Source organism: Rattus norvegicus, chromosome 19 (genome assembly GCF_021556685.1).
Source record: "Rattus norvegicus strain SHRSP/BbbUtx chromosome 19, alternate assembly SHRSP_T2T, whole genome shotgun sequence".
Lineage (NCBI taxonomy): Eukaryota > Metazoa > Chordata > Mammalia > Rodentia > Muridae > Rattus > Rattus norvegicus.
In genome coordinates, this window is record NC_141552.1 from 27290219 (window position 1) to 27303228 (window position 13010).

Sequence of the window (13010 nt, forward strand, 5' to 3'; positions counted from 1 at the left end):
TGAACTAAGTGCCATGCTCAGCCCTTCCAGCCTCTTTCAACCCTTCTGGATGCTCAACTGCTCCTGCAGCAAGGCATCAGTGTGCACATTCTGTTATGTCATTTGTGTGTGTCTACAGGTGGTCAGAGCCTGTCCCCTCTGTTCCTTTCTTTTGCTGTATTTGCCTTTCTGAGGAGGCAGGACTCACAGGTATGGGAGGCAGCCACATGCATATTCTGCAGCCATGTCTGACTCCTCTGAGGCTCAGTCCCACTTACACACCTACCCTCCAACCTCCCCACTCCATGTCACCCCTGGAGCTCTGTAGACCTTCCTGCTTTCTGTCTTTATATAACTGGTGACACTGCAGCCCTCAGTGGTGTCATACAGTGTTAGTTTGTCTTTGCACTGCCTGGAGGTCTGACTTAGGAGAATGGCTACCATTCTCATTCCTGTTCAAGGGTCAGAATCTGAATCCTATGTAAGGCTGAATAATATTCCAGCACATGGCTGTGCCATGTTGAATTTACACAGTCACCTATGGATCTTATATTTTGGCTTGTAAACACACACATATAAGACTCAAGTGACACCCAAGTGGAGAATTGCTGGAGTCCTCCATGGCTTTCTGAACCGTCTGAGAGACCATCCTGTCCACAGTGTATAGGGCACCATCTACTCATAGCTCACACAGCATGAGAAGATTAGGGAGGGTTAACCTGGCTTCTCTGTCTCCTACTTTCTGCCACACTAGCCCTAGCATCTTTCTGTATTGCAGTGAATGTTTAGAACCCAGGAGGATGGCAGCTTCCTTGCTCAAATATAGCAAGTTCCTCCTTGCCTGCTTTGAGACTGAGTCTCATGCAGCCCAGGCTGGCTTTGATCTCACCATTAGTTACGATGGCCATGAACTCCTGGTTCTCATGCCTCAGATGTCTCTGAGTGCTGGGTGACAGGTATGCACCACTCTTAAGTCCTGCCACTGGGACAAGAGTGAGCAGAGCCAGCTCTGAAGCACACACTTTGCTGGTGTCAGTGATGACTGACTTATGATCCTTTCTTCCATGCCCATGGCCCTTCTCCTTGGTGCATGCCATCCTTCCTCCCTGTGACTCATGGGGGACACCAAGCCCGAGGATGTCAGGAAGAAGTTTACTTACTTCACTGGGTTGGAGGCTGTTAGGTTCCTGCGTCAGTAGGTGAGATTCAAGCTAGAAGGTTTGTGGCATGAGAAACTGGAACAGAACTGGAATGGCAGGAACAATCGTCGCCTGGCTCTGAGAAGACCAGGTGGGCAGAAACTCATCGTTGGGCAGGTAGTGAGCTCAAGACCAGGCTGGGCATTGCTCAGCGTATGTGAACAGGTGTGCTTACATGGACATGTGTTTCCCCCACATGGTCACCACTTATCCAGGCACGGTGAATACTCCAAGGAGCTTTTTATGTTTTAACATTGTGTGTGTTTGTGTGTCCATACATACATATACACACATACATTCGTACATATACACGAATACACGTACATGAAAACACATGCCTATACATGACTATACACATTCATGCTCACACACAGATACATACACACCTACATGCATACACACATACACACACACATACACACACATACACACATACACACATACATGCATACACACATACACATATACATACACACATATACACACATACAATACATATACACACATACAAATACACCTATACACACATATAGACAGACATATACACACATATACATATACACGTATACACATACATGCATACACACATTCATATCCACACATACATACAGACATATACATATATACTCACATACATGTAAGCGCATGAGTGGAAGCCAGAGGACAGCTTGGCCCTTGGTTCTCTCCCTTTTACCACGTGGGTCCTGGGGATTGAGTCAAGCTCATCAGACTTGACAGCAAGCCCCTTTAACTGTAGAGCCCTCTTGTTGGCTGCCAGTCACCTTTTTCCACAAATTCTATCCATGGTGGAATGTTTACAGTTGTTATTCTCATGATTCCTTCAGCAATAGCGCAGACATCATTTACACTGCATTAGGAGTTATAATTCATGTAGATGTCAGGAGAGCTGGAGGCGTGGATCAAGAAGAGAGCCCACTTTCAATGTCATTATGTGGTATTGCCTTAGGCCCTTTTATACACTCCCCTGGCTTTGTCTGAGTATATGTTTGAGGTCTCTCTATGACTGTGCAAAGAAGTAAGAGCTAGGGCTGGGCCACAAAATAGGAAAGTACTTGTTCATCCAAAAACAAAAACAAAAAACAAACAAACAAACAAACAAAAAATAATTAATAATTAAATATTGGTGCTAGTACTGAACTACACAGCCAGAAGGTATTTTTCTAAGTAAATAACACAATATTGGGGATGACAATATGATCAAATATCCTACAACATAAGTTTGCAATATTACCTACATTCTATAAATCAAGTCTGACCACCGTTTTGGTTGTTTCCAATCATGTCTGAGTGCATCATCTCGGGAATCCCAAGGAAAATCAGAAATGGGTTCTTGAAGCTGTTGCACAGGGCCAGTATAGACCTAAATACCACAGAGGAAACCTTGATTCTTATCACAAGGGATCATTCACCATCCCTCCTGTCACATAACTTATGACAAGACGTCAACTTTCCTAAACTTAGCCTTTTTCCCAAGTGCTGCAGAAGGGAAGATCTGGTGTCAAGGGGTCTGGATTCAAACCACAGGACACTGAATTCATTTAAATAGTTGTAGTTCATTGAATGCACACACCAATACATTTCAACCAGAGCAACAGCTCACAACTGTGTACTGGACATTGCTAGGCCCCGCTCATTGCAAAATCCACATGGGCTCATGCACAAGTGTTGCAAATGCTCCAGTCTATGGGCCCTGACTGAGGCCATTTTACACATAATTGTTCCAATTTTCCTTGAATCTATTGGGTCCTATGTGAAGAATATACTTGGGGAACTTGTTAAGATTAACAAACCTCATAACATACAGAACATAACAGGGTATGTGACCAGCACCACACAGTTCAACGTCAGAGTTTTTTGTTCTTTGTTAGTGTTTTTCTTGGCATCCATGATGTGGAGAAGTATTACAGAACAATAGGAAAGAGCTGGCTGCTGTGTAACAAATTCACTGCTATTAAGGTAGGTATGGGGGCAAGACCTCAGCAGTAGCCCTTAAGATGGGAAGGAGGTTCCTCAGAAAATTGGACATTGAACTGCCTGAGGATCCAGCTATACCTCTCTTGGGCATATACCCAAAAGATGCCTCAACATATAAAAGAGACACATGCTCCACTATGTTCATCGCAGCCTTATTTATAATAGCCAGAAACTGGAAAGAACCCAGATGCCCTTCAACAGAGGAATGGATACAGAAAATGTGGTACATGTACACAATGGAATATTACTCAGCTATCAAAAACAACGAGTTTATGAAATTCGTAGGCAAATGGTTGGAACTGGAAAATATCATCCTGAGTGAGCTAACCCAATCACAGAAAGACATACGTGGTATGCACTCATTGATAAGTGACTATTAGCCCAAATGCTTGAATTACCCTAGATCCCTAGAACAAACGAAACTCAAGACGGATGATCAAAATGTGAATGCTTCACTCCTTCTTTAAATGAGGAAAAAAAATACCCTTGGCAGGGAAGGGAGAGGCAAAGATTAAAACAGAGACTGAAGGAACACCCATTCAGAGCCTGCCCCACATGTGGCCCATACACATAGAGCCACCAAATTAGACAAGATGGATGAAGCAAAGAAGTACAGACCGACAGGAGCCGGATGTAGATTGCTCCTGAGAGACACAGTCAGAATACAGCAAATACAGAGGCGAATGCCAGCAGCAAACCACTGAACTGAGAATAGGACCCCCGTTGAAGGAATCAGAGAAAGAACTGGAAGAGCTTGAAGGGGCTCGAGACCCCATATGTACAACAATGCCAAGCAACCAGAGCTTCCAGGGACTAAGCCACTACCTAAAGACTATACATGGACTGACCCTGGACTCTGACCCCATAGGTAGCAATGAATATCCTAGTAAGAGCACCAGTGGAAGGGGAAGCCCTGGGTCCTGCTAAAACTGAACCCCCAGTGAACTAGACTATGGGGGGAGGGCGGCAATGGGGGGAGGGTTGGGAGGGGAACACCCATAAGGAAGGGGAGGGGGGAGGGGGGTGTTTGCCCGGAAACCGGGAAAGGGAATAACACTTGAAATGTATATAAGAAGTACTCAAGTTAATAAAAAAAAAATAAAAAAATAAAAAAAAAATAAAAAAAAAAGATGGGAAGGAGATGATGTGTTTGATAACTGAAAGGAGCTGCCTCAGCTGTGTTTCTCTGCCTGCTCAGTGCCCATTCAACATCACTCTGTCCCTGAAGAGGAACTCAAGGTCTGCCCCCTGCTGCCTGTGAGCCAGGAAGAGGCACAGAAAGGCAAGGCCACAGCACTGGTTTCCAATTAATCAGTAATGCTGGATTTCCAATAATGTACTTGTATACACAAATACAGTGTGGTAAGTTGCAATAGATACTAATCATTTCTCATATAGGGCAGCAGTTGATTGACTACAACTAATTCTATTAAAAAAAAGAAACCTGGCTCTTGTAGAAATATACACAGAAATATCTAGGATGGTGGGGAATGAATTCTGCCATGGACTGAACTCGTGGAAGTGGGGTTGGGAGAAAGATGCATGGTTAAATAGCCCACCAGGTTCACATTGTGTCAACTTGATTTAATCTAAGGACAAAGAAGTGGAGTATCTCTGATGGCTTTCTTCTAGTCCCTTTAAAGCATCACTGGGGTTTGAACTCAGAACTTCACACTTCTTGATGGGGCAACTACACTCAAGGAAGCTTAAGACTGTCATAGGCACAGTATTATGCTATATATACAGAGTAGATAATACTAAGATGTTCAGATGGTGATGTCCATTTGTATGCACTCTTAATGTGGACCTAAAAAAAGAGAGATCAAGGTCCGTAGAATAGAAAGATCAGTTCCCGTTGTTTTCTACCATTCCAAACAGAATGACTGGTAGGGAGAGAATGGTAAATAATCGAGAATTCGTAGATGATGCTTTGAATGAAGTGTGGATTTCTGTGCTGGTTTAAAACAGGGTCTCAAGTATCACATGTTGCCCTCTACCTGGCTGGCCAGGATCACTTTGAGCTCAGATAAACCTCCTTTCACTTTGCAATAAATAGGCTTATAAGAGTGGCCTCCAAGGACTGTGCAGACAGCATTAGCCTTTCACAGTTGAGGTGTGTAGCCCACAACTATAGTTTTAGCCATGTTTTTCCATGTCTACCAGCTATTTCAGATTGTTGCTGTTATATGGCTGACAATCAAGGATGCAGAAAAATAACCTGATGCAGAGTAAGGACATGGTGATCACATGGTGATCTCATGGTGCCTCTTCCGTACGTTCTGGATGAGGTTTGTTAAAATTCCAATATTGCAGAAAGCTTTATATAGGGCCCATCACAATAAGGGTCACTATGCACTGTTCTATCTAAAATGGTCTAATCAGAACTGACTACCATATAACACTTCCTGCAATCCTCATATGAGAAGCTTGAGCTTTTGGTTTTGACTTTTTCTTTTCTCGTTCTTTCTTATTTTTTGCTATATAAGTTGAGACAAAGATAGTTAAGGCCATGAATTTGCCCCCAAAATTTGAACTATGTATGTGATCAATCAATGTTAGTGTGTGCATTCTATAAAGTATTCATTTTTTACTATGATAGATGCTTTTGGGTTTGGTGTGGTGGCCATTTCCCAGTGTACAGGTGCAGGGACCTTGCTCTATCCACTTAATGATGTTTATAGCCTCATTTTAGACGTTTCTGTGCACCCCCTATATCTCTTGACTATTTTATTTTTCTGATAGAAGCTCGTGGTATATCTTACTCAGTCCTGTGAGCAGTGCTACTTTGTCGACATTGGTGCAGAGAGGAGAACCCCACCACCAGCATGAGGTTCCCTTCACTGGTGGCTCCAATATTGCATTTTCCTCTGCCAACAGGTCTCCACACATTTCCTAGCACCTTAAAGACTTCAACTCTTTCTCCTAAGGAATTTTCTGGCAATTGTCGATTGCTAAGCACATGACTTCATGAGTGTTCCCCTAATACACACCCATGTTGTAACCTACCATGCAGACTATTTCTTGATGTGATATAAAGCACCCGTACAGAATGAGACAGGAGAACTTTTGACTGCATATTCAAGCTGGTATGAAATCTCAGGAAGTTTTAATGGCTGACATTGGTGAATGAGGACAATTTGAGTCAGGATGAGACATTTTTTGGGAAGATTTGAAAGGAAACATTCATTTAGATGCATAGGAATTACTAAGGTTTTTATAATCAAGCCTTGAGGAAAATTTGGCTTTGGAAGCAGGAGGTGCTCAGTGGCTCTGCCCCAGGAAAGTCTCCTGGAAAGGGCACCTCTGCTTATGCTCAGTACAGGGAGAACATTAGCAGGGAGGCAAAGTCTGCTCCCCATGACATCAGCTGTCCCTTCTTGGACATTCTATTGTCTCCTAGAGAGTTCTGGCATCCTCTGTGATGTCACCAGTGTTGTAGTGACAACCAGTGCCCTAGTTTCTCTCAGTCTGAGTCTGGCGGTTATAAGCTAAGACATGTTTTCCCGTCTTCGCAAGCGTTTTGGGAGGGGGAATGTCGATTGTGGAGAGACTAGAGTGAAGGAGTCTGGCCTTTCGTCTCAAAGTAATGATGGACAAAGACAGCACTTCTGGGGAATGTGGAGTAAGTTCTGGGCAGTGTATTTTGAGCTTCCTGCCAGGGTGGCTGCAGGTTTAAGCTGACCTTTCTAGCAATGGGCCACAGCAACTGGAGCATTTGAAAAGGAATTGAATTTCCACGAATATCACAATTCCTGAAAGTCAGGATTTCAGAACTTTAGTTTCCCCATCCCCACTGGGAGGATATGGTAAGGCTATTATACTGTGAACTTCTGGTCCTTACTTTTCAGTTCATTTGTTCTGTTACATTGATATAATAACACCATCAGTGGTCATGGAGGGTCCACCTTTTCTGAGTTTAGACAGGGCAGCAATGTATTTTACTTTCATTGCTTCTTTAAATACAGTGGGTATCTGACAGTAGTAACAGGGAGAGATTGTGCTCCAGGCAATAACCTTATGTTCTTAGACCTCTGATTTCTTCTAACTGGCAGGGTCATCGTTTGCTTTATACATTAGAGGTTGTATGTTACAAACTTTTTTCTACAATACCAAAACTATTTGGAACGTGTAGACCAAGATTCAGCCTGCAACCTATTCGCACTTCTGGGGCATTTGGTATTTCACATAGGGACACTGATAAGTCTATTGAACATATCCTCCCTTGGAAATGCATTTTAAATCCAAAGTTGTTGCCTTAGAGTATCAGGGTAGGACATCTGAGTGTCTCCAATCACTCAAGTTTAGTGGATGGTGAATTTATCATCTGAGTTCTGAAGCCACAGGGGTGAGGGTCCTGAAACCAAGCTGTACCCTGTTCAGCTGACAATAATCCTGGAGAAGCCATCTCCATGGTACATGTAAGCACGTGATGTCCGGAATAGGGAACACCTGGCTGCTTACATCTCTTGGTCTCTATAGAGTAGTGGGAGAACTGAGATCCACTGAGGAGGCCTCTTAAGCATAGACCAATCACCTAGCAGTGACACTGGGTTCCTGGCTTGTTCTCTTGTTTAGGCCTCACTGAGGTCTATGAACACTCTATGCATTCTCCCCATGCAGGTTCACTTGTGTTCTTCTACCTACAGACGCTGGGAGAGAAACATCATCCCCTGGCACTGACCTAAGCAAGAATCAGGCCATGAAGGAAAAGGAGAGGCTGATTAAAGAGCTGCAGCTCATTACCGAGGAGAGAAATGACCTGAGAGATCGCCTGAGGTTTCTGACAGAGAGATCCATGAAGAACAGGTATGAATCGCTCCAAATGCTCTTGTTTCATTCCTGGGTCTGCAAGGTCACCTTTTTCTTATCCTGTTAAGGTTTTGGGTTCTAGAAAGCTGTGCCTCCCTAACCACCCTGTGCTAAACCTCACCTCCCATATAGTGGAGATTCAGAACCTGACCCTTCCTGAGGAGTGAGATTGAAAATGGACTCATCTGCTTCCATTTATTTAAAAGCAGAACTTGTGGTCTGAATGAAGAATTCAGGGATAAATTCAGGGAGAGTGAGTTCCCAGTGTGCATTTGCAAAGCCCTTGACAGCTGGTGGCTTTGCAAGATTGTAATTGCAGTGAGTTTATGGTGAGTCTCTGTACTTGCTAGGCAGGGGACTGAGTGCTGGAAGATCCAGGCAGCAGCCTGGGGTAATATAGGACCCACCCCGAGTTCATATATTCCTAAATGCCGATGTTCATTGTATTCTATCATTTGGGGCCAGGCCAAACTTCAGGCCAAATCCATATTATGAAGACCTGGAGAGAATGGAGGAGGCGGTCATGTCAATTCTGCACAACTTAGAGATGGAGAACACTGAGGTCCATGAGAACAACCATAAGCTGAAGAAGGAGATTACCTTCTCTAGGTAAGTCCTGGTCAGATAGGCTATCACTTGTGGAATGGCCATTTCTGACTTTCTTTGTTCTGGATTGGACGGTCTTCAGCTCTGGTTCTATCTCTTGTGCTATTTACCCATCAGTCTTCCAGGGTCATTAGGACTCAGTTTTCAGTTCCATAAAAGACTGTTCCTCATCCCAGGATTGTCTAGGCATCTTCAGAAGGCTCTAGAGAGAACAGTACTGATTGAAGTCAGCAGAAGGTTATTAGGCTGCCCTGGAACTATGGTGTCACACCAGGTTTTACAAAACTCAGTGGGTGGACCACATGGTTAGCATGACCTTCTCTTGGTTCTACTGACCTCCTTTGAAGGTGTTGGCCCACTACTAATTGATGTTGGCCCCATGCATTGGGCTTTCATGGATAGTTGTAGATCCATGTTCTTTCTCAGAGGTGTGGACACTAAATGGTGTCAGGCCAAGCAAACAATTTATTCTTCCCCGAATTAACTCTTTATGGTTTGTGCAGCAGCCTTATATGTATCAAGATGCATTTTATTAAGTCTTCATGGGTATCTGGGACCTGGTAGAGTTAGTGGGACTTGGGAGTAGGAATGGGAGAAAGGGCCAGCATGATCTTACTATGCAGACTGTATTTCCAGAAACCTGCTCAGCCAGCTCCTGATGGAGAACACATGTAGGAAGAAGTTGGTCCCACTGAAGCAGGAGAACAAGGAGGGACATCTTGAGTGTGCACTGAACCAGAAATATTTGGTTGACTTCAACAAGAAAGATAAAGACCATCAACGGCCAGAACCAGCATTATCAGGTAGGGACGAGCAGATGTGTTAGCTTAACAATATCTGATAAAATTTGCCAATTTGATACATCTTTGCTTCTCTTACCACCTTTCTAATTTACACTCACAACCAGCCAACCACCTCATGTAATGGAATTGTTCATTGCTCTGCCTATGCACAAGTATTCTAGGAAGTTAACCACTTTTCAGAAACTGAATTATTGTGCAAGCATATTTTGCTGCTCTTTTTGAAGCTGCAGTCTAGTATGGTGACAGATGAATAACATATCTCATTATTGCATATCCATGTGATAGATTGGATCCTATGTAGAGTTTTGAACAATTTCTTGGTTCTTGAACAATTGACACTCTGTGGTCATGTGACCTCTTGTGTAGGAAGCACCTTTGGGATAAGAACCAAGTGCAAGTGTCAAATTAGTACTTGTCATTGGCTTTATCCTTGGTGACAAATGGACATCTCCTTTCTTCCTGCAACCCGATGAGGTCTCTTCCCATTGCCCTGTTCTTGGTTTGCACTGGTATAAGTCTGGGTCCCAGATTGGCAGCCCACATTACTGTGAGGCTTGCTGGAGATTTTGCCCTGCCTGCAGAGTTAGCAACAATGATATCAGTTAAAAGGTCCATGTCGACTGTCCAATAGAACTGAGGTGGTAGAAGGCAGCATTCTGACAGCTGGCTTGCATTTCCCCACCAAATCAGTGTCTGAAAAACTGCCTTCCTCTCCCAGGTCTCAGAAAGTGCAAGAGAGCTGGAATTGGACACACCCCAGTAAGAGAGCTTCCTGAAGAATAAGTTGCTTTCTCAGGAGTCCCTGATGACCAACATCCTGAATGGTAACATTTTTTGGATGAGTATTCATCCTCTGCGTTAATTTGTCATTTCTTAGAGACCCTAAATTTATATAACACTGAGCCAGCCTGACTGATTGAGGTCTTACTCACTTTCTTCTTCAGAAAACAGCACTTGAGAGACAACTTGGGGGACCGCCTTTCATTATGTGTGCTAGAGGAGAAACAGCAATACGTCTGTGCTTCTAAATGTTCGTTAAGAATATGCTTTTAGAAATATTTTTGTTATGATTTTAATTGAAGTTTTCTTTTTGTTGTTTCATATTTATATGTTCTTGTTACTATTTTTACTTTAAAATATTTTTAAATATTTTTATTCATTTTAATCCTGTTTTGTTGTAAAAATGTATTTGTTATGAATAAAAATTGAATTCTATCTCTTGACTCTTAAGACCATCTTTCTTACTCAAGGGTTCTGTCCCTTCCTGTGGACCTAGAACTGACAGCTACAGATGGATCTCTGCATGTTCCATGGAGCCTGGGCTAATAAGTGAATTCAAAGTCACCAAGGTGTACCCAGTGTGACAGTGTCTTTTGTGTGGATAATGTGGCTGTTTCTCAGACACACACTTTATGATGTAATCACTGACATGCTTTACCCAAATGTTAGGGTCCTTGTGGTTCTTCTGAGAGAGCAGCAGATGCTCTACCCTGTGAGTCATCACCACAGCTCCTGCAGGTGGCTTTTGTTATTCCACAGGAGGTGCTGTATTAGGTGGACAAGATCACCTATGATTAAATAGAGAGATCTCAGGAGATGTGTATTCACAGGGAACTTACTGAGCCGTACATGCTCAATGTGTTAGCTTGCCAGGCATCCCTACAGAGCTCTGGTGTTCCCACTCCTCATTGTGGGTCAGGATCATCCTCCAGCACCACTTAGTTTTCATATTAGAGCAGATCTTTCACCTGTTATCAATGATGACCATATATATTATGCACATCTGATAAAATACAGAATAGAAACTAGATCCTGTAAGCCAGCTTGGCATAATGTGTTCTATTAATAGCAAGAAATGTATCTTAATCTAAGCAGTTTAGGGAAAACCTCAAGAGCATACATAGTGAATGCTTCCTATAGCTGTGAACACAGGTTTCTTTTGGAGAGCAGGCCTGTGCAGGCCCAGAACCTAGGTTGGGCAGTTCAAGCTACCCTTTTTCCATGGCCAAACTGGGATCATATTGAGAATGTATTTTTTCCAGGTGACTGATTTCCAATTTATGGAATTGAACTAACTTACTGAGAGTGGAGGTGACTCACAGAGTTAAAGTACAGAAGGAGGAATCCAGAATGTCCACAAAAACTTGCTGTCACCCCAGGGCTTTAAAAGCTCAGCAGCTAGAGAAGCAATGTAGTATTTGGTTATTCTCATGCTTAGGTCTAGTCATTCATTATAAGCTGAACATGACACAAAAAGAATCATCTGTGTCAATATAGAAGCTAGTTGTAACTAGATTCACCCCACACTATCACATCACTACCGTATTTGAGGTTCTCAGTTACTATCTAAGAACCTGGAAGAGGCTGGGTCTTGCTACACATACTCATAATTTATGTCTTCATGACACTGTGTGCTTTGTTCTGTTAATGCTACCATTGGCATACAATACCTTGGATACTTTGTGCTGACATCTGTGACCTGAGACAATAGTTCATGTCATGCCTAACCTGAATAAACTGTCCTTAGAGTACAATGTGGTATTAGGGGCCTTCTTTTCCTATGAGATAGCAAAACATTTCCAGTCTTCAGTCAAGTCTGTCAGCCATTGTCCAGTGCCTGTCTTGAGATGTCCACATTTTCAGCTGAGAGTCTTCATCCAGGCTGCTCTGTAACTTTGTAGAAGATTAAATAGGTCCCAGCCCTAGGATTTAATTCATTGTGACTGTACTTGCCGAACATTCTCAAAGCCCTCTGATCTACCCTAGCCCTCTGTGCTTTAGAGAAAAAAAAATAAAGAACGACATTGCACTTGAAATTTCTCCCCCAACAAAAGGAGAGCCTGCATAGGTCCTTTAAGTAACTCTAAGCCCCAGGTTCCCCACAGCTCCCTCCATTGATTCAATTATTTATCTGTTTTCATTATTGCTCACTTTATTTTTGGTGTGCAAAGAATATGCACCATGTCAGTAAAGTGTGTGTGTGTGTGTGTGTGTGTGTGTGTGTGTGTGTGTGTGTGTTTGTATGGGGAAGGGTCCATAGTAGAAACTGTTGAGGTGCATGCAGACTCATGTTACTACTGCCCCATGGCACCTTGCAGGGAGCACTGAAATGGTGGGCTACTTTAATAAATCCTAAACCGGGCTGTGCATGGTTTGCAGTGAGATTGTGATGTCATCCCCACTGGAGAGAGCAGCAAAAGCTTCATTTATTACATGCTACTTTTACCAAGGTGAGGCAAAGCCTCATCTTATAGAGTGTCTTGTAGGATTTGGCAGCAGGAAATTAATTCAAGGCTCAAATCAAATCAATCAATTACAAACAAAGAGAAAAATACAAAGAGTCAAGGGAACCACGAGCTGTGTGTTGGTTTTTTGTTTGTTTGTTTGCTTGCTTCCTTTTTTTTTTTTTTTTTTTTTTTTTTTTTGTTGAGAAGGTCCACCAGAGAGACAACCTCTTCCTCAAACAAACTATACACCAGAGAGACAATACCTAAACTGACAAAATTAGAAATAAATGGGGGATATAACAATAGACAACCAACAAATTCAACAATCCTCCCTGGTTTGAGTGCCCCGGGGAAGTTGGGAAGCCACTTTTCCCTGTCCTGTGTGACTTTCC

The 13010-nt window shown here is 42.9% G+C and overlaps 1 protein-coding gene across 4 annotated transcripts in view; it reads left to right on the forward strand.

Annotated features, from left to right (window-relative positions):
• The window catches only part of LOC147999304 (disks large homolog 5-like), a 43986-nt gene extending 33380 nt beyond the window's left edge, over positions 1–10606 (forward strand). For 2 of the 4 annotated variants that reach the window (XM_087596532.1, XM_087596533.1), the window contains 5 exons: positions 7820–7979; positions 8448–8591; positions 9225–9391; positions 10110–10215; positions 10336–10606. In XM_087596532.1, the coding sequence (XP_087452658.1) occupies positions 7873–7979; positions 8448–8591; positions 9225–9391; positions 10110–10174 (483 nt within the window). In that variant the 5' untranslated portion in view covers positions 7820–7872 and the 3' untranslated portion in view covers positions 10175–10215; positions 10336–10606. Of the gene's footprint in view, positions 1–6542; positions 6796–7819; positions 7980–8447; positions 8592–9224; positions 9392–10109; positions 10216–10335 lie in introns of those variants that run through there. The other 2 variants (XM_087596530.1, XM_087596531.1) reach the window with 2 other exon arrangements.
• The last annotated feature ends 2404 nt before the right edge of the window (positions 10607–13010 follow it).